General features: G+C 46.2%; 1 protein-coding gene across 1 annotated transcript; it reads left to right on the top strand.

Moving 5' to 3' along the window:
• The first annotated feature begins 8,516 nt into the window (after window positions 1–8,516).
• Window positions 8,517–19,344, top strand: Farsa (phenylalanyl-tRNA synthetase subunit alpha). The gene is made up of 13 exons (XM_008855462.3): window positions 8,517–8,699; window positions 11,506–11,643; window positions 11,728–11,826; window positions 11,920–12,038; window positions 14,544–14,636; window positions 14,717–14,845; window positions 14,920–15,035; window positions 17,313–17,397; window positions 17,483–17,582; window positions 17,679–17,847; window positions 17,934–18,011; window positions 18,141–18,255; window positions 18,959–19,344. The coding sequence occupies exons 1-13, from the start codon at window positions 8,553–8,555 to the stop codon at window positions 19,095–19,097; spliced, it is 1,527 nt and encodes a 508-aa protein (XP_008853684.1). The 5' UTR covers window positions 8,517–8,552; the 3' UTR covers window positions 19,098–19,344.
• Window positions 19,345–24,906: the final 5,562 nt, after the last annotated feature.

Below are 24,906 nucleotides of genomic sequence, written 5' to 3' on the forward strand. Positions count from 1 at the left end.
GGTTTGGTTCCCAGCACCCACACAGTGGCTAGCAACCTTCTGTAACTCCAGTTCCAGGGAATCACATACCCTCTTCTGGCCTCCAAGAGCATGGACCCACCTGGTGCATCTGCAGACATACAGTCACTTATACATACATACATACATTTATACGCATAAAAGTAAATACATTTTAAAAATTAAAAATATATATAAGTAAAGCCGGAAGTGATGGCATACGCCTTTAATCCCAGCACTTGGGAGGCAGAGACAGGCGGATCTCTGTGAGTTCAAGGCCAGCCTGGTCTACATAGTGAGTTCCGGGACAGCTGGGGCTACAGGGAGACCCTGTCTCAAAAAGACCACTATATATATGTGTGTGTGTGTGTGTGTGTGTGTGTATGTGTGTGTAAACAGGACTGAGGTGATGGCCCAGTCATCAAATTGCTTGCCGTGCACTTAAATTTGATCCTCAGAGCCCACATAAAAAAGCAGGCATTGGGGGCTGGAGAGATGGCTCAGCAGTTAAGAACACCAGCTGTTCTTGCAGAAGACCCGGGTTCAAATCCCAGCACCCACATGGCAGCCAACAAGTGTCCATAACTCCAGTTCCAGGGGATCTGACAGCCTCTTCTGTCCTCCATGTGCATTGCAGGACACACATGCACTTACCTACATGCAGGCAGTACACACATACACATAAAAATAATGAATGAAATTAAAAAAATAAAATAGGGGCTGGAGAGATGGCTCAGTGGTTAAGAACACTAACTATTCTTGCAGAAGACCCAGTTCAAATCCCAGCACCCACATGGCAGCTAACAATTGTCTGTAACTCCAGTTCCAGGGGATCTGACAGCCTCTTCTGTCTTCCGCAGGCATTGCACGACATGAGTGTACTTACCTACATGCTGGCAATACATGCATACACATAAAATAAAAATAATAAATAGAATATTTAAAATAAAATAGCCAGGCATGGTGGTGCACACCTTTAATCCCAGCACTTGGGAAGCAGAGGCAGGCGGATCTTTGTGAGTTCGAGGCCAGCCTGGTCTACATAGTGAGTTCCAGGATAGCTGGGGCTAGAGGGAGACCCTGTCTCAAAAAGACAAAAAAAAAAAAAATAAATTAAATAAATAAATAAAATAAAAAATTTAAAAAGCAGGCATGCTGATACATGCTTTTAATCCCAGTGTTAGGGAAGAAAAAACAGCCAGATCCCTGGGGACTGCCACCCAACCTAGCCTACTTAGGAAGACCAGACTACTGAGAGACCCTGTCTCAAAAACAATTTGGAAGCCAGGCATGGTAGTAAGTGCCTTAATACCAGAATTTGGGAAGCAGAGGCAGGCAATCTCTGTGAGATCTGAGGCCAGCCTGCTATACATCGAGTTCCAGACCAGCTGTCTTAAAAAAAAAATGTTGGGGGGCTGGAGAGATGGCTCAGCAGTTAGGAGCATGTACTGCTCCTCTAGAGGACTTGAATTCAGTTCCCAGTACTGATATCAGGTGGCTAACAACTACCTATAATTCCACCTCTAGGGAATCCAGTGTCTCTGGTATCCAAGGGTTCCAGTATTCATGTGCACATACACAGACACACACATACATATACACATTAATAAAAATAAAAAGGGGGCTAGAAAAATTGCTCAGTAGTTAAGAGGACCCAGGTTCAGTTCCCAGTACCCATGGTAGCTAACAACCATCTGTAATTCCAGTTCCAAGGAATCCAACTTCCCTCTTCTGACCTCCATGGGCATTGTACCACAGGAGTGCACTTACATACATACAGGCAAAATAATCATATACATAAAAATAAGAATACCTAGGTGTGGTGGCACAAGCCTTTAATCTCAGCACTGGAGGAGAGGGGCAGATGCTGGCTGATCTCTGGGAGATCAAGGCCAGATTTGTCTACATAGCAAGTTCTAGTCCAGGGGCTACAGGGAGACCTTGTCTCAAAAATTTTTTAAAAGTCTTTAAAAAAAAAAAAAAAGCAAGTTGGGGGACTGGAGAGATGGCTCAGCAGTTAAGAGCACTGACTGCTCTTGCAGAGGACCCAGGTTCGGTTCCCAGAACCCACATGGCGGCTATGAACAGTCCTTAACACAAGTTCCAGGGCATCCAAAGCCCTCTTCTGACCTCCATGGCATTGCACGACATGGGTGCATTCACATACATGCAGGCAATACACTCATACACATAAAATAAAAATAATAGGGGCTGGAGAGATTGGCTCAGCAGTTAAGAACACTGGTTGTTCTTGCAGAAGACCTGAGTTTGAATCCCACCACCCACATGGCAGCTAACAAGTGTCCGTAACTCTAGTCCCGTAACTCTGAGGGGATGCGACAGCCTCTTCTGACCTCTTCAGGCATTGCACGACATGGCGCACTTACCTACGTGCAGGATATACACGCATACATAAAATAAAAATAATACATTTTTTAAAGTTAAAAAAATAAAAATAATAAATAAAATATTTTTTTTAAGGCAAGTTGCATGGCACCTGAGAAATAACACCTGCGGTTGACCTCTGACCTCCATATGGATGCACACATGTGTGTCTAAAATATACACAGTAATACAAAAAAATAACAAAATAGGGCTGAGGATGTAGCTCAGTTTGTAGTGTGCCTGTCTAGTGTGCATGAGACGCTGAGTTCTATCCCCAGGCCTGCACGTACCAAGTGCAGTGGTGCGCGCCTATCATCCAGCACTCAAAAGGTTGAGGCAGGAGGATCAGATTCAAGATCATCCTGTGCTACATAGTGAGTTTGAGGGGATCCTGGGACATGTGAGACCCTGTCTCAAAACCTAAAATGGAAGGCTAGACAGAGGGGGCTCGGTGACTAAGAGCACTTAGTAGTCTTTCAGAGGACCAAGTTCAGTTCTCAGCACCCACATCCTGTAACTCCAGCTCCAGGGAATCTGATGTCCTCATCTGGCTTCCAAGGGCACCTGCATACAAGTACATATACCCACACATAGACACACAATCATACACATAATCAAAAATAAAGATGTCAGGGCTGGAGAGATGGCTCAGCCATTAAGAACACTGACTGTTCTTGCGGAAGACCCAGGTTCGAATCCCAGCACGCACATGGCAGGTAACAGCTGTCTGTAACTCCAGTTCCAAGGGATCCGACAGCCTCGTCTGTCCTCCGCAAGCATTGCACGACATGGATGCACTTAACTACATGCAAGTAATACACTCATACACTTAAAAAATAATAATAGATAAAATATTTAAAAAATAAATAAAAAATAAAAATAAAGATGTCAGCTGGGCTTGGTGTTGCATACCTTTAGACCCAGTACTCAGGAGCCAGAGGAACGTGGCTCTCTGTGAGTTCAAGGCCAGCCTGGTCTGCATAGTGAATTCCAGGCCAGCTAGGGCTACAGGGAGACCCTGTCTCAAAAAGACCAAAAAGAAAAAAAAACAAAAAAACAAAAACCAAATCTTTAAAAAGTCTTTGTTTTCTGTATTAAGACATGCTTCTATCGGAGGAGAAAACTTTGTACACACAGTAAGTAAAACACTGCAGGTCTGTTCTGGTTTTCTTCTCTGTTACTGTGATAAAATACCATGACCAAAAGCAGTTTGGGGAGGGAAGGGATTATTTGGTTTACAGAAAACAGCCCATCATCAAAGGCAGGAACCTCAAATCAGGAACTGAATCAGGGACCATGGAGGCAAGCTGCTTACTAAGGCTTATTTCTCTGGCCAGTTCAGTAGACCAGGCTGGCCTTGAACTCCCAGAGATCCACCTGCCTCTGCCTCTGGAGTGCTGGGATTAAAGATGTTTGGCATGGTATCCCACCTGCTCAGGGATGATACCACCCACAGTGGACTGGGCCTTCCTACACCAATTAGCAATTAAGAGAATGCCACACAGGGGCTGGAGAGATGGCTCAATAGTTAAGAGCACTGGCTGCTCTTGCAAAAAACAGAGGTTCAATTCCCAGCATCCACATGGCAGCTAACTGTCCATAACTCCAGTTTCAGGGGAATCCAACACCTTATTCTGACCTCCAAAGACATTGCATGACACAGGTGCACCTACATACATGCGGGCAATGCACTTATACATACACATATACACACAAGCAGTTTTGTTTTTTTGGGGGGGGTTTTTTTTTTTTGGTCTTTTTTTGAAACAGGGTCTCCCTGTAGCCCCAGCTGGCCTGGAACTCATGTAGAACAGGCTGGCCTCAAACTCACAGAGATCCGATCCCTGTTGGGGTTCTCTGTTATGCAAGTAGAAATCTCTTCACGTCCGGATAGCTCACGAGCTCGGAAATGCCCAGCTGTTGGGGTTCTCTGTTATGCAAGTAGAAGTCTCTTCACGTCCGGATAGCTCACGAGCTCGGAAACCATGTGCTACAGATTCCTTCATAGCAGAGTACCTTCCTGGCATCCTCCCTGACTCTTCTTTTAAAGTGCTCGCCACAAATACATGCCCTCCGGCACAGGAGCTACCAGGTTTTAATCAGGCGTTGTCTGATAGCCTGATAGAAGCCCACCGCCCTATGTAAATGAGGCATCCTAAAAGTACCTGTCAGCTAAGACTTCTTCTACTGTCTCTACACTATAAATGGTCCTAGTTTTACCCCAATAAAATTGGAGCTAGATCACTTCACTCAGACTCGGAGCTGGATCACTTCACTCAGACTTGGAGCTGGATCACTTAGACTTGGAGCTGGAGCTGAATCACTGAGATCTGAGCTGAGTCACTTGTCTTGAGCTGTAACACTAAATCCTGTGATCCAGTCTCCCTGGGGGGCGCTATTCCTCCATCACCGACTCACGGACACCCTGGCTTTCGCTGTTCCTCGTACGCTTCCCATGTGGTCCAAGTGGCCAGTGAGTGGACCTCACATCCTGAGGAAGGTATATGGGTGAAATAGGGACGGGATCGACTGAGTAGACCTCAGTAGCAGAGGAGCTTTCACTGCCCAGGAGTGCTCGCTGGGACCCTGAGAGCCCAGCGCGTGCTCGCCTATACCCAGCCACACAAATATTTTCAAAAAAGAAAATGCCACACAGACATGATCACAGGCCAGTCTCATCTCAGCAATCCTTCACTTGTTCCCTCTTCCTAGGTAACTTTTTGTGTCAAATTGACAAAAACTAACCAACACAAGTTCATAATCTACAGTACTCTCAACCTAAGCTACTGTATTTCAGGGAGCATATGTTGTGTGGTATGTTGTGATGCATCAGTGTATATGTTTTGTGTTCAAAATCAAGGCTAGGGCTGGATGAAATGGTTCAGTGGATAAAAGCACTTGCTGCACAAGCCTGACAAACTAAATTCCATTCCATTGTGGAAGGAAAGAACTGACTCCGGAAAGTTATCTGCTGACCTCCACACACGTGTGCCATGGCATACTTGTACCTGTATACACACACACACACACACACACACACACACAAATAATAACAATAATAAATGAACTTTTAAAATTATCCAGGTATGGTAAGCATGAATGTAATCCCAGTACTTGGGAGGTAGAGGCAAGAGGATCTCTGTGAGTTACAGAGCAGCCAGGGCTTACATAGTGAGACCATGTCTCAAAAAAATAAAATTTTAGGGCTGTAGGGATGGCTCAGAGGTTAAGAACACTGACTGTTCTTGCAGAAGACCCGGGTTCGAATGCCAGCACCCACATGGCAGCTAACAACTGTTCGTCCGTAAGTTCAGTTCCAGGGAATCCAACAGCCTCTTCTGTCCTCCGCAGGCATTGCACGACACAGGTGCACTTACAATGTAGGCATAACACTCATACATAAAAATAAAAATACTAAATAAAATATTTAAAAAATTATAAAAAATAAAGTTTTAAAAACAAAACAAAACAAAACATTGTGGTGGGTCACACAACCCAACAAAGTCAAGTGATTCCAGAAACACCCTGGATTCATTGCATTTGGTTTTGAATTAATCTTGGTCATTGCATATTCAGAAACATACATTTTATTGTTGTCAATGTTTTGTAACTCCCAGGATGATTCACAGGACCCCTATATGGATTTGAAAGACACAGTTTTAAAAAGTTGGGATCCGGCCAGCCTGGTCTCCATAGTGAATCCAGGCCAGCTGGGACTACAGGGAGACCCTGTCTCAAAAAGACCCCCCCACCAAAAAAAAATTGGGATCTAGAAGATACATTATTGCCCTGGTCTCCTGAGAACCAAAGGAAAGGGTAGGAGCAGAAGGGTTCACAACACTTCTGGCCCTATCCATCCACTCCATGTCTGTAGTCATATTTGCCTCTGAGTCTCACTTTTCTCATCTCTGAAATGGAGGATTATAGAGTGTCTATATCATCAGTTTTGGGGAGAACTGAAGTACTTCATATAAGTCAGAAGGCTCCTTGACTATAACTATTCCTAGTGAGTCCTTCTTCCCTACCTAACTTCCCTTTGAAAATTTAAAAGTAGTTGGTATGAGTAGAATGACCATGTCTGGGCCTTACCACCCACTGGTCAAGAATGAATTCCAGAAGGATGGAAAGGTTCTGAGTCCCTAAACTACAAGGTTACATAGAGTGCTGGTGTGGTGGCTGCATGAAACTGGGGGGACCCACAAAACTATATTTAGCCAGGCGTAGTAGTGTACCCGTGTAATATTAGCACTTGGGAGGTGTTGGCAGAAGGTTCCAAAAGTTCAAGGCTAGCAGCTGAAGACTGGCTCAGCAATTACATGTACTGCTCTTGCACAGGACCTGAGTTGGGCAGCACCAAGGATGAGCAGCTTAGCTGGGTGTGGTGGCACACACCTTTAATCCCAGCACTTGGGAAACAGAGGCAGGCCGATCTCTGTGAGTTCAAGGCTAACCTGGTCTACATAGTGAGTTCCAGGACAGCTGGGGCTACAGGGAGACCTGTCTCAAAAAGACCAATAAATTTTATTTTTATTTATTTTTAATATTTTAATTATTATTTTTATTTTATGTGTACCCGCGTCGTGCAATGCCATGGAGGTTAGAAGAGGGCTTCGGATTCCCCTGGAACTGAAGTTAAGGAAGGTTCAGTAGCCATCACGTGGGTGCTGGGACTCAATCCCTGGTCCTCTGCAAGAGCAGTCAGTTCTCTTAACCACTGAGCCAAGTGCTGGGATTAAAGGCACGCGCCACCACGCCCGGCTTTATTTATTATTTTTATTTTATGTGTATGTGTGTATTGCCTGCATATAGGTAACTGCACCCATGTCGTGCAATGCCTGTGGAGGACAGAAGAGTCTGTCAGATCCCCTGGAACTGGAGTTATGGACAGTTGCTAGCTGCCATGTGGATCCTGGGATTCGAATCTGGGTCTTCTGCAAAAACAGCCAGTGTTCTTAACCGCTGAGCCCCATCAAGACACTTTTCAAATATATTGGTGGATACATTCACTAGGCAGGTCATAGCAAAGCGGGGTGGCAGGGTGTTGGGGTTCTACTATAGGTCTCAGATGCTATCTGATGACATTCTTACCATTTTGATTGGTGGGACCTAGTGGTCTGCTAAGTTAATATATTTTATTAGTCACAAGAATGTTAATTCAGAAACAGAGGTAGGCAAGGTGTTGCTATTTATGGGGTTAAAGATGTCCCCAGATGATTTGTGAATAAGCTCTGAATCTGCAACAGTCTAGACTCTTCACAATCTTCAGAGTGCTAATCAGTTGGTCAGCCTTTCAGGAAATTCATTCCAAGTTGCTGGAGTTATTTCTGGGAACTTTCACAAAATGAAACCACCTTTGACCTTCACATTATCAATTTTACTTCACTTCTTAACCAAAAGTCACTGGCGGTCAAGCCACAGCATGCTGCATCCCTTCCACTGTTTTTTCTTTTTCTTTTTTTGTGTTTTTGAGACAGAGTCTCCCTGTAGCCTCAGCTGGCCTGGAACTGTCTATGTTGACCAAGCTGGCCTCCATCTCAAAGAAATCCACCTGCCTTGCCTCCCCAGTGCTGGGACTAAAGGCGTGCGCCACCACACCCAGCCCCCTTCCACTCTTTTTTTTTTTTTTTTTTTAACATTTATTTATTTATTTGCTAATTTATTATTATTATTTTTTGTCTTTTTGAGACAGGGTTTTCCTGTAGCCCCAGCTGTCCTGGAACTCACTATGTAGACCAGGCTGGCCTTGAACTCAGAGACCCGCCTGCCTCTGCCTCCCAAGTGCTGGGATTAAAGGCGTGCGACACCACGCCCGGCCTATTATTTTTATTTTATGTGTGTGAGTGTTATGCCTGCATGTAGGTAAGGGCACCCGTGTCGTGCAATGCCCGTGGAGGACAGAAGAGACTGTCGGATCCCCTGGAACTGGAGTTACGGACACTTGTTAGCTGCTATGTTGGTGATGGGATGCAAAAACAATGTTCTTAACCGTTAGGCCCGCCACTTCCACTCTTTTGAGACTTAATTTGCCAAGCTGAAGATGGTGACAGCCACCCTCCACGCCCAACTGTGAGCCGTACTAAAAATGGCGGCACACGCTTCAGGCCTGAGTTCCGGTTCCGGTTTCCCAGGCTCTCTCTAGACAACGCAGGCTGGGTTCTACCGGAGCCACCATGGCGGAAGGTCCTGTGGCAGAGCTGCTTTTGCGGCGGCTGAAGGCGGCTGATGGCGGCCTGGATAGCGCGGAGCTGGCCACCCAGCTGGGCGTGGAGCACCAGGCGGTGGTGGGCGCAGTGAAGAGCCTGCAGGCTCTCGGCGAGGTGAGCCTGGCGCGTGATGCGTGCCGCCTCGCTGATGCATCTGCAGCTCCTCAGGGCTGCGGAGGGGTAACTACGTTTAGGAGAATCCCGGGGTGCGCGGGCAGGAATCCGGAACGAGTGATGTTCCTCAAGCAACAAAGGCTTATTGAGGCGAAAGCAAGGGGCGTGTGGGAGTGAGATGGTGGACAAGAAAGACGTGGTCCCTCGAGATTGTAACCAAATGGGGAGGCCCAAATGAACAGTCATGTGAGGACTCAGTCGTGACAACCTACCAGAGTTGGGGAGCAGGGAAGGGGATCCCGGTGGAGATGACAACCGGGTCGGGCCTGTGCCTGGGATGGGGATGGCAGGCCACAGTGATCATCAATTATAAGGTGTTGGAGGTTTCCTCTGGGTTTCTTAACTCCTTTCCTACCCTCTTCTAGGAAATGAACCTAAGGGTCTCTTACATTCTGTGCAAACCCTCTACCATTGCCCCAGCCCTTTCCGCATGTTGCTTTTTGAGACAGGGTCTTACTTGTCCAGGCTAGCCTTGAACTCACCCTGTATGTAGCCTAGGTCTCAGCTCCCTTGTAGTTGAGATCACAGGATTTCACCACCTCACACAGCCTGTTTTGTAGGTATTTATCTCACAGGAGTACTGGGGAGCCATAGTAGGAATTGGAATCAGCCAGATGTGAGTGGTTTCTATTCTTTAGGAAAGACTGATGAGCAACAAAGGGTGCTCACATAGTGAGTTCCAGGACAGCTGGGGCTACAGGGAGACCCCGTCTCAAAAAGACAAAAAAGAAAAAAACCCAAAAAAACCAATTGGGTTTAGTTTCACCTAATTACAGTAGTAACAATGGTTAGAAAATGTGCAGCACTGGGGCTGGGAATATGGCTCCATGGATAAAGTGCTTTTGGTACAAGCAGGAAAACCTGAGTTCAGATCCCAGCACCCTCATAAATGCAAGGTGGGTGTGGAGGTCCACCTGTAATCCTAGTGCTTGGATGGTAGAGACAGGATCCCTGGCACAATCTGGCTGGCTAGACTAGGTAAACTGGCAGCAAGTTCTGGTTTCAACTGAGAGACCCTGCCAGATCAGTTGAGGAAGACTCCTGATACTAGCCTTGGGCCTACACACACACATGTGAACATGCATATATGCACCACATACAAAATATTAAATAGCATTTATCACATGTGAAGCACTCTGTTTTCTGTGTATGGATAAACTTATACCTTGAGGTTTAATTAGGTAGACCTCATCAAAAGAATGAAGAAAGTTGCTCAGGCTTGGGCTTGTTACCCTGTGGTGGAGCACCTACCTAGCATGTTTCAGGTGCTGTGTTCTGTCTCTAGTACATAAAGACAAAAGTCATTTGGAGAGATTAAGCAAGAGGCTCCCACAGAAAGACCTGGGATTAGAAAGAAGGAAGCAGGAGCTTGAGACTGGGGCTTCTTCCTGCTAGACTTGTCTTTGCATGACCCTGTGTCTGTCTTTACTCTAGGTTTCAGGTTTCTATCTGCAGTATGACCCTCCCAGGCCCTTCTGTGGTACAACAGGTACTGATGTACAAACACAAGAACATGGAAACAGAAAGAAACAACACAAAATAAAATAAAGAATAGTAAAAAGAACGTGGGAGATAGATCTGTTTACCAAGACATTAAATCTGACTCAGGTTCAAAGCAATACTAAGAATTTGTCTAGCTAGGCTTAGTGGTACATGCTGTATCCCTGCCCTAGCAAGACTGAGGCAGGAGGATTGAGAGTTTAAGACCAACCTGAGCTACATGACAAGACATGGTGTCATTCCACTAATACAAAAAATGGGGGCTAGGGAAATGGCGGAGTAAGTGGGTAAGAGCACTTGCCGCACAAGCGTGAGGACCCAAGTTCAAATCCCCAGCACCATATACAAGCTAGGTATAGCCACACTTATTTTCTTTAACCCTAGTGCTGTGGGGAGTGGAAATAGGAGGGTTTTTTTTGGGGGGGGGTGCCAGCTGCCAGTCTCTGTGAAAAATAGTGAGCTACAGGTTCTGTGAGAGACCCTCTCTCAAGAGAATAAGGCAGAGAGAGCAGGAACACTCCTATGTGTGTGTGCACCTGCATACAGGTGCAAATATATACCATATGAATACACACACACACGTAAACAAACAAAAAAGGCTAGGAATGAGGCTCAGTGGTAGATCGCTAATCCAGCATGCCCAAGGCTCTAGGTTTAATCCCTAGCACTGCCTTAAGAATTTGCCTAGCTAGTAGGGGCAGTGGTATGTGCTGTAGTCCCCCACTCAGGAGGCTGAGGCAGGAGAGTTGCTTAGGTCTAGAAATTTGAAGCCCTTTTGGGCCCCATGGCAAGAAAAAGTCATTTCTCCTCTGCCCAGTGATATTCCTAGCTCTGTACCTCACCCTGGAAGATCGGAACTGTCATCACAGTTGCATTACAAGCTGGTTGATGTAGGCCTTGTAAAGGAAGAGTATCCCCTCAAGGTCACTTGGCTGGCAGGTGGTACAGCTAGAATGTGACATAGCTTCCAGGTTGCCCCTTGGGGTTTTGTGTGTGTGAGTTTGTGCATGTGACAGCACGTGCCTGAGGAAGCCACAGGCATCAGATTCCCTGAAACTAGAGTTAAAGTTGTTTGTGAGCTGCCTGACAAGACATGGATGAGCTGAACTTGGGTCCTTTGGGAGAGCAGTATGCACCCTTAACCTCTAAGCGATCTCTTCATCCCTGAGGCTGCACTTTGAATTTCTGGCCCTAAGTTGAGGGTAGCTCTGAACACCCCTCACACGTGTCCGTTATTTCCCTACAGGTCATTGAGGCTGAGCTTCGTTCCACCAAGTGCTGGGAGCTGACCACTGAGGGTGAAGAGATTGCCCGGGAGGGCAGCCATGAGGCCCGTGTGTTTCGCAGCATCCCCCTGGGGGGCCTGGCACAGAGTGAGCTCATGGTAGGACCCAGGGATGGGGCCCAAGGAGGGGGGTAGGGTGCAGGTAGGTCTATCATAGTACTCGGCACAACTATACTCCCCTAGCGATTGCCCAGCGGCAAAGTAGGCTTCAGCAAGGCCATGTCCAACAAGTGGATCCGCGTGGACAAGAGCGCAGCCGATGGGCCCCAGGTGTTCCGAGTGGTAAGTTCCTGCAAGCAGGCAGGCTCGAGTGCATGCAGGAAGATAGATGGGCGGGTGAGTAGACACCAGCCCTCCTTCCCCTTGGCCTGACAGGTGGACAGTGTGGAGGATGTGGTGCAGAAGCGATTGCAGCTGGTTCAGGCAGGCCAGGCTGAGAAGCTGGCAGAGAAGGAAAAGAGTGAGCTCAGGAAGAGGAAGCTGCTGACTGAAGTGTGAGTGACCAACAGGCTCAGGCCCTCTTTACCTGTACAGCACTGTGGGGATGAACGGAGGGGGCTGCCCATCCCATACCCACTTCTGATGCTGTTGGTCTTTACCTAGATCCCATTTATACATGGTTAAATGTATGTGTTGGGCTCATGCAACACCAGGGCCTTTGTGCTTACTGCATCTACTGCTGAGAAATATCTTCTCAGCATCTTCCAGGCATGGGTGACTACCCAATGAAATCCCTGCTTGTGTGTCACTTAGAAAAAGCACAGTTGAGCTGGGCATGGTGGCGTACGCCTGTAGTCCCAGCACTTGGGAGGCAGAGGCGGGCAGATCTCTGTGAGTTCAAGGCCAGCCTGGTCTACATAGTGAGTTCCAGGACAGTTACAGGGAGACCCTGTCTCAAAAAGACAAAAAAAAAAAAAGCACAGTTGAGCCAGACTTGGTAGCGAACACCAGCAACCTCAGCACGTAGGCAGCTATGGCAAGGGGGATCTCGAGTTCCAGGCCAGCCTGGGCTACATAGTGAAACCTGTCTCATAAAACCATTTAAGGGTTAGGGTGCAGGGCTACCTGATTGAAGTTGAGGCCCTGCCACTTGTTCACTATGTGATCTTGGCCAGCTCACCTCTCCTTTCTGAGCCTCAAGTTTCTTTACTTATAAAATATTATCTTATGGGGTTATGGAGTAACTTTAGGGGGAACAGATCCTGACCCAAAATATACCCTCGAGACTTTATCTAATATTCCCAGCTGTATGTGCAGCACCTTAAACTGACCCTGGCACACATTAGGTTCTTAGTGTTTGTTAAATGAATAAATGTGTGGACATAGGGAGCTAGACAGTGGGCCCACAAGAAAAAGTTGCTCTCTGGGAGGCTGGAGAGATGGCTCATTGTTGGCCCAGGCTTGGTTCGTGGCACCCACATCAGGTATTCACAACCACCTGTGACTCCAGTTCCAGGGGATCTGCTATCTTCTGGCCCTCTCGGGCACCAGGCATGCACATGGTGCTCAGACATATGTGCAGGCACTTGCATATACACATAAAATAAAAGTCAATTTTTACAAAAAGTTCTCTGATCTCCACAAATGAGCCTTAGGACATGTGTGCCTACACAAATACACAAGCACACATATATACAAATAGATAAACGTAATAATAACTTTTTTTTTTTTTTTTTGGGGTTTTTTTGAGACAGGGTCTCCCTGTAGCCCCTGTAGTTGGTTTGGAATTCACTATGTAGACCAGGCTGGCCTTGAACTCACAGAGATCCACCTGCCTCTGCCTCCCAAGTGCTGGGATTAAAGGTGTGCGCCACCACACCTGGCTAATAATAACTTTAAAAAAAAAAAAGCTCTTGGGGGTTGGGGATTTAGCTCAGTAGTAGAGTGCTTGCCTAGGAAGCGCAAGGCCCTGGGTTCGGTCCTCAGCTCTGGAAAAAAAAGACAAAATAACAAAAAAAAGCTCTTAAAAAAAGAGATACTGGGGCTAGAGAGATGGCTTAGTGGTTAAGAGTACATATTACTCTTGCACAGTACCTAAGTTCAATTCCTAGAACCTATGCCAAGCAGCTTACAACCACCTGTAACTAGCTCCAGAAGATCTAGTAAAATCTCAGGGCTGGAGAGATGACTCAGCAGTTAAGAACACTGGTTGTTCTTACAGAAGACCCAGGTTCGAATCCCAGCACATACATGGCGGTTATCAACCATCTGTAACTCCAGTTCCAGAGAATCTGACTCTCTGTTCTGTCCTCCTCAGGCACTGCATGACACAGGTGTACTTATACACATGCAGACATAATAAAATCTTTTAAAAAAAAGAGCTGGTGATAGAGCTTCAGTAGTAGAACACTTACCCGGCACACCCGAGGCCCTGGGGTGATTCCCTAGCACCAAGAAGCAAAACATGAAGCAGGTCAGGGTGTTTTGCCAACTTAAATGGCACATGTTTGTAATTCCAACCCCTGCTATATAACAAGACCCTTTGGGAAAACCAAAACTCAATAAATACTGCAGGAGCCAGGTATGGTGGATTATGCCTTTAATCCCAGCACTTGGGGGGCAGAGGCAGGAGGATCTCTGAGTTCAAGGCCAGCCTGGTCTACATAGCGAGTTCCAGGCTAGCTGGGGCTACAGAGAGACCCTGTCTCAAAAAGACCAAAAAAATAAATATTAAAATAAATAAATTTTGCAGGTTCTCAGGACATAGCTTAGTTGATAGAATCCTTGATTAGCATGCAGGAAGTCCTGGGTTTGATCCCTAGCACCACATAAACCAGGTATAGTGCGCACCTGTAATATCAACACACAGGAGGATCAGGAGTTCAAGGTCATTTTCAGCTACATAGCAAGCTCTAGGCCAGCCTGGGACACATGAGACACTGTCAAAAAAAAAAAAAAAAAAAAGAGTAACTTGGTGGATGGTGCTGGGATTAGCACCCAGTGAAGGTCAATGGGAGCCTCTCGAGGTGACAACGTCCCTTCTTTTCCTCTGGTCACAGGACCCTGAAAACCTATTGGGTGAGTAAGGGCAGCGCCTTTAGCACCAGTGTGTCCAAGCAGGAAGCAGAGCTGAGTGCAGAGATGATCTCCAGGTAGGGTTGGGGACAGGTGAGGTATGTGGGATAGCTTAGACAGCCTTCATCATGTCCTTGCACCCTGAATCCCCCCAAAGTGGCTCCTGGCGGGACCGGCCCTTCAAGCCCTACAACTTCTCTGCTCGTGGTGTACTTCTGGACTGCGGCCACCTACACCCCTTACTCAAGGTCCGCTCCCAGTTCCGGCAGATCTTCCTGGAGATGGGGTGAGCACAGGGCCTGGGATGGGGTGCAGTAGTCACCAGGCACAGGCAGGGCAGTCAGCTCACATCTCCCACAGGTTCACTGAGATGCCTACTGACAACTTCATCGAGAGCTCCTTCTGGAACTTTGACGCGCTCTTCCAGCCCCAGCAGCATCCAGCACGTGACCAGCATGACACCTTCTTTCTAAGGGGTAGGTAGTCTAGAAGCCTGACCAAGGGGACAGCAGCGATCCCAGGCCTGGGGGATGCTTTAGGGAAGGACTATCTTTTTTTATTTGGTCTTTTTGAGACAGGGTCTCCCTGTAGCCCCAGCTGTCCTGGAACTCACTATGTAGACCAGGCTGGCCTTGAACTCACAGAGATCCGCCTACCTCTGTCTCCCAAGTGCTGGGATTAAAGGCATGTGCCACCACACCCGGCGGGAAGGACTATCTTATTTCATAAAATGAGATCTGCCTTTGTGGCTAGCAAGACCCTCCTGGGAGCTAGTCCTGTCCACCTCTGCAATCTCTTTCCACTGTGACCAGTCTCTGTTGCTTGACAGTGTAGTACCCACCTCAGGGCCTTTGCCCATGCTGTATCTGTGCTGGTAGTCAGAACTGTTTTGTCCCAGCTCTTTAATGCCACACTAAGGCTGGGGTGTGACTTAGCTGTAGAACACTTAACTTAGCAAATATGGGAACCTGGATTGTATTCGTTCCCAGTATAGCATAACCAAAGGCCACCCTGACTCTGCTGCTCTCCCCCTCATGTTGGTCTCATGGGTTTATTTTGGGTCAGAATCTTTTCCACTAAACTGAGGCATGTATGGTAGCTGGAGTTATAGCTCAGCAGCAGTTAAGAGCACTAGCTGCTCTTGCAGAGAACCCTAGTTCAGTTCCCAACACCCATGTATGGCAGCTTGCAACTGCCTATAATTCTAGCTCCAGGCAATCTGGGTACCTGCACTCGTGTACCTCCCCACCCCAATACACATAATTTAAAAATATAAATAAATCTTTTAAACTGAGGCATGTTGTCTTCGGTTCTAACAATGTCCATCAGTCACCCCAGCCCCTCCCTGAACCTCCAATTAAGAGACCTGATCTGTAGCCCAGGGTGATTTTGAATTCATGGCAGGCTTCCTGCCTCAGCCCAGCTTCCCAAGTGCTGAGATTACAGATATGAGCCACCTTGCCTAGCTATTTTGGATTTTTCTTTATGGAACACACTATGTAATGAGGCTGACCTTGGTCAGTACTCCTGCCTCAGCCTCCTATCTCCTATGTATTGGGACTACAGGTATGAGTCACCATGACTGACTGTGTGTGTGCGTGTGTGTGTGTGTGTGTGTGTGTGTGTGTGTGTGTGCGCGCGTGCGCACGCGCAAGCGTGCATTGCTGGATATGGAACCCAGGGTCTCCTGCATTCTCCACAAGTGTTCTAGCCCTGAGCCACACACCAGCCAAAACTGTCCTTGATCCCACCAGAAATGAATGACTTCTCACACTAAGAGAGCATGAGAGCTCCCTGGATGCCATTTCTCACTTCTCAATAAGATTCATTGTTGTCATGATACCAAAAACTCCAGGCAGCTATAGGAGATGGTACTCTTAGCCCCTCATTTCCTGTTGAGGAACTGAGGCACAGAGAGAACATTGCTCACCATGGACCACACAGCTTGTAAGTGCTGGAGACTGACTAAAGGACCAAAGCTATGTTCCTGGGAAGTAACAGCTTGAGCTGGGTTTGGTGGGCACACCTATCATCTCAGAACTTGGGGCTGAGGCTGGAACATTGTGAGTTCCAGACTAGCTAAAGAGTGACACTTTCCAAACAACAAAAAAAATACTATTTGCACATTTGCATTTGGAGTCCACCTCAGTGGTAGAGCACTTGCTAAACCTGAGGAAGGCCCTGGGTTCCAGGAAGCTCTGGACAATATTTTGTGTATTTGAGCAAGTGCTCCCTGAAGCCCCTCCTGTGTACCTAGATTGTTGTGACCTGAGTCACTGCCCTGAGTGTGATAATAGTCCTTACCCCAGGGAGACCCACTTCCCCTACTTCCCCTCCTTCCCCCACTTCCTGGATGGAGAGATGTGTTAACTCTTGAGCAAGTTGGGTGGTGGGACAAGGTGTTAAATAATGCAGGGACACTAGTGCAAAGGACATGGCCAGTGCAAACTTTCTGAGGCTGGAATGCTCCAGGTGTGCTCAGCTGGGGACCTATGACTGCAGGGCTTGATCAAGTAGGAGTGACAGAAGACCAGAGCAGTAGGTAACGGGTCAGAGCCAGAGAGAGGACTTGGGCTTTTCGCCCAGTGAAGTAGGAAACATGGAGGGTTATGGGTGGGGGGGAGGTGACTAACTGAGGAGTGCCAGGTGCCCCTGGACATGGTAGGGGCAGCAGCTGCCAAGGAGCCGTATCCAACTTCCATGCAGTAGCTTCTGAGAAATGCTCATTGATCACATGGCTCTGTCTTGCCTAGATCCAGCTGAAGCCCTTCAGCTCCCAATGGACTATGTCCAGCGGGTGAAACGGACCCATTCCCAGGGCGGCTACGGCTCACAGGGGTAAGACAGGAGCACTACTTGGGGTGGGGAGCAGCAGGAGGCTGGGGCTCCAGGACCACACTGCAGACCACCTTCCCTTCTGAAGCTACAAGTACACCTGGAAGCTGGATGAAGCCCGGAAAAACCTGCTTCGCACACATACCACAGCAGCCAGCGCCCGTGCCCTCTACCGCCTAGCCCAGAAGGTATGGCAGCCTGGTCGGGTGGGTGGCTGCTAGCTACCATTCTATAGACCCTCTGACCCATTCGTGGGCTGGGCTTGGCCTGACTGTCACCCCCAGAAGCCCTTCACACCAGCCAAGTACTTCTCCATTGACCGTGTGTTCCGGAACGAGACACTAGATGCCACGCACCTGGCTGAGTTCCACCAGATAGAGGGTGTGGTAGCTGACCATGGGCTCACACTGGGCCATCTCATGGGTGTCCTGAGGGAGTTCTTCACCAAGCTGGGTGAGCATGGGAGCCAGGCCAGGAAGTGTTTGGGATTCCCTGGGAGGATACCTTGGTCATTACCATGCCTTGGCCACCCCCTGCAGGAATCACACAGCTGCGATTCAAGCCAGCCTACAACCCCTATACAGAGCCCAGCATGGAAGTGTTCAGCTATCACCAAGGTCAGGGGGTTGGGAAACTGGATAGAGAGTGGTCTGAGGGGCCCCACACTTGGCTCCTAACATCTTCCCAGCTCTCTGTGGGCAGCAGTGTCCATATGCACGTACTAGTTTCCTCTTTTGTCCTTACAGGTCTGAAGAAGTGGGTGGAAGTAGGTAACTCTGGGGTCTTCCGTCCTGAGATGCTCCTGCCCATGGGGCTCCCCGAGAATGTGTCTGTCATTGCCTGGGGTCTCTCCCTGGAGCGGTGAGTGCCCAGCCCAGGCCTTAACTTGGGGTGACTCCATCCACTCATTCACTCAGTTCATTTGTCTGAGGTTTTTTTTTTTTTTTCTTTTATGTGTATGCGTGTATTGTCTGCATGTAGGTAAGTATACCCATGTCGTGCAATGCCTGCAGAGGTCAGAAGAGGCTGTTGGATCTCCTTAGACTGGAGTTCTGGACAGTTGTTAGCTGTCACATGGGTGCTGGGATTTAAAACTGGGTCTTCTGTGAGAACAACCAGTGTTCTTAACTGCCAAGCCATCTCTCCAGCCCGTCTGAGGGCTCTTTAGTAGAAAGGCCAATTTTGTGCCTGGCCCTGCCCTGGGCTGTGAACGTTACGATGTGTCCCTAACACCGCAGAGCCTGGGTCCTAAGGGAAGGGCAAGGAGAACTAGCAAGACCAATGAGAAAACTCAGTAAGTGAAGGCCAGAGTGTTAGAGGAAAGGACGTGCTATAGAGTAGACAAAGCAGGACTCTGGAGACTAGGTGATCAGGGAAGGCTCATGGAGGAGATGGTGTCTGAGCACACTGGAGGTAGAGGAAGGAGCGAGGGATCCGGAAGAATGTACTAGGCATAGGGCACAGCCATTGCAAAGGCCCTGAGCCTGGACTGGGCATGGTCTGTTTAGAGTACAAGGAGAGCCTGACTTGATATACTGTTAAACTTTGTCCCTTCCCCTTCTAGCCCAACAATGATCAAATACAGTATCAACAACATCCGGGAGCTGGTGGGCCACAAGGTGAACCTGCAGATGGTATATGACAGTCCTGTGTGCCGCCTGGACACTGAACCCAGATCTCTGCAAACACAGCAGGCTGCGTGACAGAGGATGCCTGGGAGAGCCTACCCTATCCAACCCTGTGTATCCACCAGCAGTGACCCCATTGTATTTATGAGGCCTCTGTGAGGCCAGCCCACTCCTGCCCCACCCATCCCTGGGGCAGGGTGCTGGGGACAGAGGGCAGATTCCCTCTGCTGGCCTTTTGTGGTCCATGTGCCGGGGGGGGGGGGCTGGGGGCCCTACAGGTCAGCTTCTGTTTAATAAAGTGGGCATTTGCCCCTTCCTGGTATACCAGGTTTCTTTGTTGTTCATTTCATTAGATGGTCTGAGCCTTACCCCTACCTCTACCTCAGTGCAGTGCTAGATTGGAAAGAAACTGGGCAGTGGGCTTCTGGATATGATTCTCTGTGGCCTGGGATTTCGGAGGTTCTAGCCAGCCCAGCCAGGTCTATGGGCTCCATCCAGCCTTTTTTTTTTTTTTTTTTTTTTTTTTTTTTTTTTTTTTATACACAACGTCTGTTGGGGGGTGCTATTTACGTATTTATGTATGCATGTTGTTGTGGGGTGGTTGGCCCGCCCCCCCCGGTGTTTTGTGTCCTTCCCTCCCTTTTTTTTTTTTTTTTTTTTTTTTTTGGTCTTTTTGAGATAGGGTCTCCCTGTAGCCCCAGCTGGCCAGGAACTTACTATGTAGACCAGGCTGGCCTTGAACTCACAGAGATCCACTTATTTTTACTTTATGTGTATGTGTGTATTGCCTGCATGTATGTAAATGCACCCGTGTTGAAATGGCTCAGTAGTTAAGAGCACTTGCTGCTCTTCTAGAGGACCCAAGTTTGATTCCCAGCATCTACATGGTGGCTAACAACTGTACCTCCAGTTCCAGGAGATCTGATGCCCTCTTCTGACTAGCTTTTATTTTTAATGAATGGGTTTGCATGTTCATGTGTGTGCAGGTGTATGTGGAAGCTAAAGGACAACCTTGGGTGTCATCCTTAGGAACACCATGTACTCCTTTGAGACAAGGACTCCCATTGGCTGACCAGTGAGCCCCAGGGATCCTCTTGTCTCCGTCTCCCCAGCTCTAGGATTATAAGTGCACTTCACCACGTCTGGGTATTCATATAGATCCTGTGGACTGATGCTTCTCCACACTTATCTGCAAGTGCTTTACTAACTGAGCCAGGCCCTAGGCCCTAGCGTTTATTCATTGCTGACTAGAGTCAAGTCCTCTTCTAGGTGAGTAGGACAGACATTCCTGTTGAAGAGGACATTTAGGAGGTGATGGCCTAGAAGCCAGGATTAAGATTCCCCCCAACTGGTCTGAGCAAGGGGATATACAGTTGAGCAGAAGCTTTTTTTTTTTTTTTTCCCCTAAGAATCGAATCTCAGCAGTGGAGCAGCTGAAGCAGGAGGATCCTGAGTTTGAGAACAGCCTGGGCCACATAAGACCCTATCTCAAGAAACAAAAGACTCAAATGAGCCTAGGATAATAAATTGTATAAAAAATGCATCCTAGGTATGGTGCACAGCTTTAATCCCAGCACTCAGGAGGCAGAGGCAGTGAATCTCTGAGATTAAGGCCAGCCTGGTCTACATAGCAAGTTCCAGGTCAACTGGGGGCTATAGGGAGACCCTGTCTCAAAAAAACAAAAAGCAAAACAAAAACAAGCTACATGGACCTTGACTGAGGAAGGGCAGAATTTCAAAGCTAAGCTTTAGCTCTTGGCTATTTAGGTGGCTTTTAAGTATTTTTTATTTTAAGTGTGTGAGTGTTTTGCCTGCATGTATGAAAGTACACCCGTGCCATGTAATGTCCCTGGAACTGGATGGTTTTTAGCTACCATATGGGTGCTGGGACCTGAATTTAGGTCCTCTGGAAGAGCAGTCAGTGCTCTTAACTGCTGAGCCATCTCTCCAGCTCCTATTTTTTATTTTTGAATTAATTTTTTTCTTTTTTTTTTTTGCATATGAATGTTTTGCCTGCATGTCAGTGCACCTGTGGGCACAATGCTCAGGAGGGTCAGAAGAAGGCATCAGATTCCTCCAAAACTGGAGTTGTTAGCCATCATGTAGGTACTGGAAACCCAACCAAGGTCTTCCACAAGAGCAGCCAGTGCTCTAAACTGCTGAGCCATTTCTCCAACCCCTATTTATTTATTTACTTTTTAAAAAAATTTTTCTTTCTTTCTTTTTTTTTTTTTTTGGTTTTTTTGGGGCAGGGTCTCCCTTTAAACCCAGCTGGCCTGGAACTCACTATGTAGACCAGGCTGGCCTTGAACTCCTATCAAGGAACCCAGGTCCACTGCAAGAGCAGTCAGTACTCTTAACCACTGAGCCATCTCTCCACCCCCTATTTATTTATTTATTTATTTATTTATTTATGACAGTTTTTACGACAGTTTATCTAAAATGCATAGCATGAAAATAATACATAAATGCTTATGTGCTTCAGATATTCCAGTATATAATGTAGAGAAAGTAAAACTATAATATAAAACATACTAAACAGTACAGAAAATATGATGAATACAAATGACAAAACTATTCAGTTCCAGAAACAATATCTTATCAGTATATCAAGGCTGTTTGAGTTTTCCCCCTAAGTGAATCATAACACATATAATTATTGATAAAAATATGTGGCCATTTTATATCCCTTAAGATTTACATAAATGAAATTATACTGTATGAATTTTTCTGTTATTTGTAAGAATCAACCATGTTGGCACCTATAGGATTAGGTGACCTGCTTTATTATTAGGCTCACATATACCAAAATTAAACGCATTTACCTGTTCTCATTTTGTTTGTTTTTTCTTTTTTTTTTTTTGGTCTTTTTTGAGACAAGGTCTCCTTGTAGCCCCAGCTGTCCTGGAATTCACTATGTAGACCAGGCTGGCTTCAAACTCACAAAGATCCACCTGCCTCTGCCTCCCAAGTGCTGGGATTAAAGGCGTGCGCCACCACGCCCGGCCCACCTGTTCTCATTTTGATGACCACCTCATGTGCTTCCAGTTGTTTGATATTATACCCATGACAGCTACGGGCAGTCCTACCTGTAATACTTGTACACATGTGTGAGATTTTTCCTGGGAGGTATCGCTAACGAAAATTGTGCACACATTTCTAACTTAGATTTTCACAAATTGGAATCTAAAGTGATGTTTCTAAGGGATAATCCATGCAGCAATGGATAAGAACTCTGCTATTTCACATTTTTGCTAACCTTTGTCAGTTTCAGGTTTTTTTTAACCTTTATTATTCTAATGAGTATGAAATAAACATAGTGGTTGTGAGGCAGGATAGAAAGGGAAATTTATGGGGACAGGAGGGAAGGGAAAGGAGCCACTCAGCCACTCACCTCAAAGTCTGGTTGAAGCTTCTTACCAGCAATGAAGCAAGAATTCCAGCACAGTTAAGGCCTTTCTCCTTTCCCAATCATAAACCTGCAGTTTTCTGGAAATGTCACCAGAAACCCCATTACAGGGAAAGGACATGTACTCTGTGCAACCCTAGTGGCTTTTGCTTCTTCCTGATCAGATTATAATGCCATCAAAGATACTTAAGAAGCTACCTCCTAATCTCCCTTATTAAAAGAAACCCACTTTCCACATAGCACTATGTTTTGATACCAAGAGCCATCATAAAGTTTCAACTTGAATTTTATGAGATCTGTACCTGAGCTGGATCTGAATTTTGTGAGATCTGTATCAGCTCAGGATCTGAACTCTGTGACTTTGTCAATTGGTCATAATTTCTTCTGGCTTTTATTTTTAACAAGTAGGAAATTATTTTGGAATATTTTCCAACTCTGTAGTTAAGATTTTGTTCTCGTTGGGCATGGTGACGCATGCCTTTAATCGCAGCACTCCGGAGGCAGAGGCAGGCGGATCTCTGTTAGTTCAAGGCCAGCCTGGTCTACATAGTGAGTTCCAGGACAGCTGGGGCTACAGGGAGACCCTGTCTCAAAAAGACCAAAAAAAAAGATTTTGTTCTTTTCTGTTTTTTTAATTTTTACAAAAACTTTGAGAATTTCATACATGCATATAACGTGTTTTGATCAAATCCGTGCCCACTCCCTCCCCTCCAACATTCCCCCCTCTGAAGAGGTAACCCTAAAATCTTTTAAGGATTAGAAACAAGCTCCCAAATACTTTTTTACATTTTTGGCCTTTGGAACAAGTATGTTGCTAACAGGCCCAAGGATATTTAGACTTTTAGCCAAGAAATTGGCTACACTTCTTTGGAATCTTTTTACCCTAACTGCCTAGCCAATTCCTACCTCCTATTCTTATCACACCATCCTCTGAAGGGGTTACCCAAATTGCCAATAAGGAATAGGGACGCAGACTGCTCTGGCTTCTTCCATGCTAACAGGGGCACAGGGTGAGGCAATTGGAGTACCCCTTCAGTGGGTCTTATCTAAAAGACTCCCAAATTGCATAACTCTTGTCTCTAAGAGGAGAAGAAAGTCCTTGAATCATGAATAGTAGATGTGAAGGAGAAGTAAAGGCAAGAGTAATGAGCATTACAAGTTCTAGACAGGGAACTAGAAAAAAGGGCAATTTTCAAATGTTCACATGAGCGTCCATTGGTGTTTCTTGACAAGGGCTTCCAAAAGCATCCCTCTATTGGGTCATTCCTCATTTTTCTTTTGTCTTCCAAGGCTGGACTAGTTGGCTGGGAAGAGTGGCTGGATACTCAGGTGAGGGTCCAGTGACTCTGCTTGGCACTCTTTTAATGAATGAGCACAACTGTCAACAATCCCAATTGTGACTATGTTTAGCAATCAGGCTCAGCCGAAGTCGTGATGATGGTAGTTATTTCATGCAGAAAAGATTGCTGTATAGCATCATCTTATTAAAAGGACCCGGAATTTAAAAGGATTTGGTGCTAGGAGCTACATATGAGGGAGAATATATGTCATTTATTTTTCTGAGTCTCTGTTACTTCACTTAGTATAACAGTTTCTAGATCCATCCATTTACCTGCAAATTTCATTATTTCATGGTTCTTTACTGTTTAATAGAACTCCACTGTGTAAATATACCAAATTTTTGTTAACCACTCCTCAGTTGAGGGACACAAGTTGCTTCCATCTTTTAGCTATTGTGAAAAGAGCAGCAACAAACATGGATGTACAAGTGTCTCTACAATAGGATGAGTCCTTTGGGTATATGCCAAGGAGTGGTATAACTGGATCATATGGTAGGTTCATTTTTAGTTTTTTTTAATTATTTACTTAATAACCATATAATTAGAAGCATTTCATTACAACAGCATTGACATATTCATAACAATTTCCAGAGCTAAGATGCATCTCTTTCAAAATTGGCTGTAAATTTTTAGGTATATAGTTGAATTAATACAGTTATACAATATTGTACTCTGTCTAAACCCTATAAGACATAAAATTAAATGAGGTTTTAAACTTTAAAAAAGATCTCCATTTCATTATTAAAATACAGTTTCATACAGAAAAAATCATTTTTAATACAATTGACACTAAGATGCACATGCGTTTCTAATCTCTAGATTAATCTCTATTACTAGTCACAGTCGGTTACTTTCTGAGCTCCTTGGCACCTGAGCATGGATATAAAGTCATCAGGTAGATTTCAGTGGTAATATTTTTTCCATCTACTAATTATTAAGGAGCAAATTTTTATGCTTTGAAGAATTTTTTTTTCTTTTTTTAAAATTTTATTTATATACCCACTTCGCAGGTAGCACCCTCCCATAGCCTCCCTTCCCCCACTAGAACCCTTATATTCTGATATCCCTGCTACTGTCTGCTGTGTTGTCAGCCACCCCAGCCATTCCCCACTACTTGCCCTTCTGGTCGATCTAG

This window comes from Nannospalax galili, unplaced genomic scaffold (assembly GCF_000622305.1).
Source record: "Nannospalax galili isolate Female #2095 unplaced genomic scaffold, S.galili_v1.0 scaffold47, whole genome shotgun sequence".
In the NCBI taxonomy this organism is placed as follows: domain Eukaryota; kingdom Metazoa; phylum Chordata; class Mammalia; order Rodentia; family Spalacidae; genus Nannospalax; species Nannospalax galili.

Bases quoted from the DNA above. Each gene is read 5' to 3' on its own strand.
- Farsa (XM_008855462.3), top strand. From the start codon at position 8,553: ATGGCGGAAGGTCCTGTGGCAGAGCTGCTTTTGCGGCGGCTGAAGGCG. The intron at 14,846-14,919 runs GTGAGCACAGGG...CATCTCCCACAG, and splicing joins CAGATCTTCCTGGAGATGGG to GTTCACTGAGATGCCTACTG. The intron at 17,848-17,933 runs GTGAGCATGGGA...CACCCCCTGCAG, and splicing joins GGAGTTCTTCACCAAGCTGG to GAATCACACAGCTGCGATTC.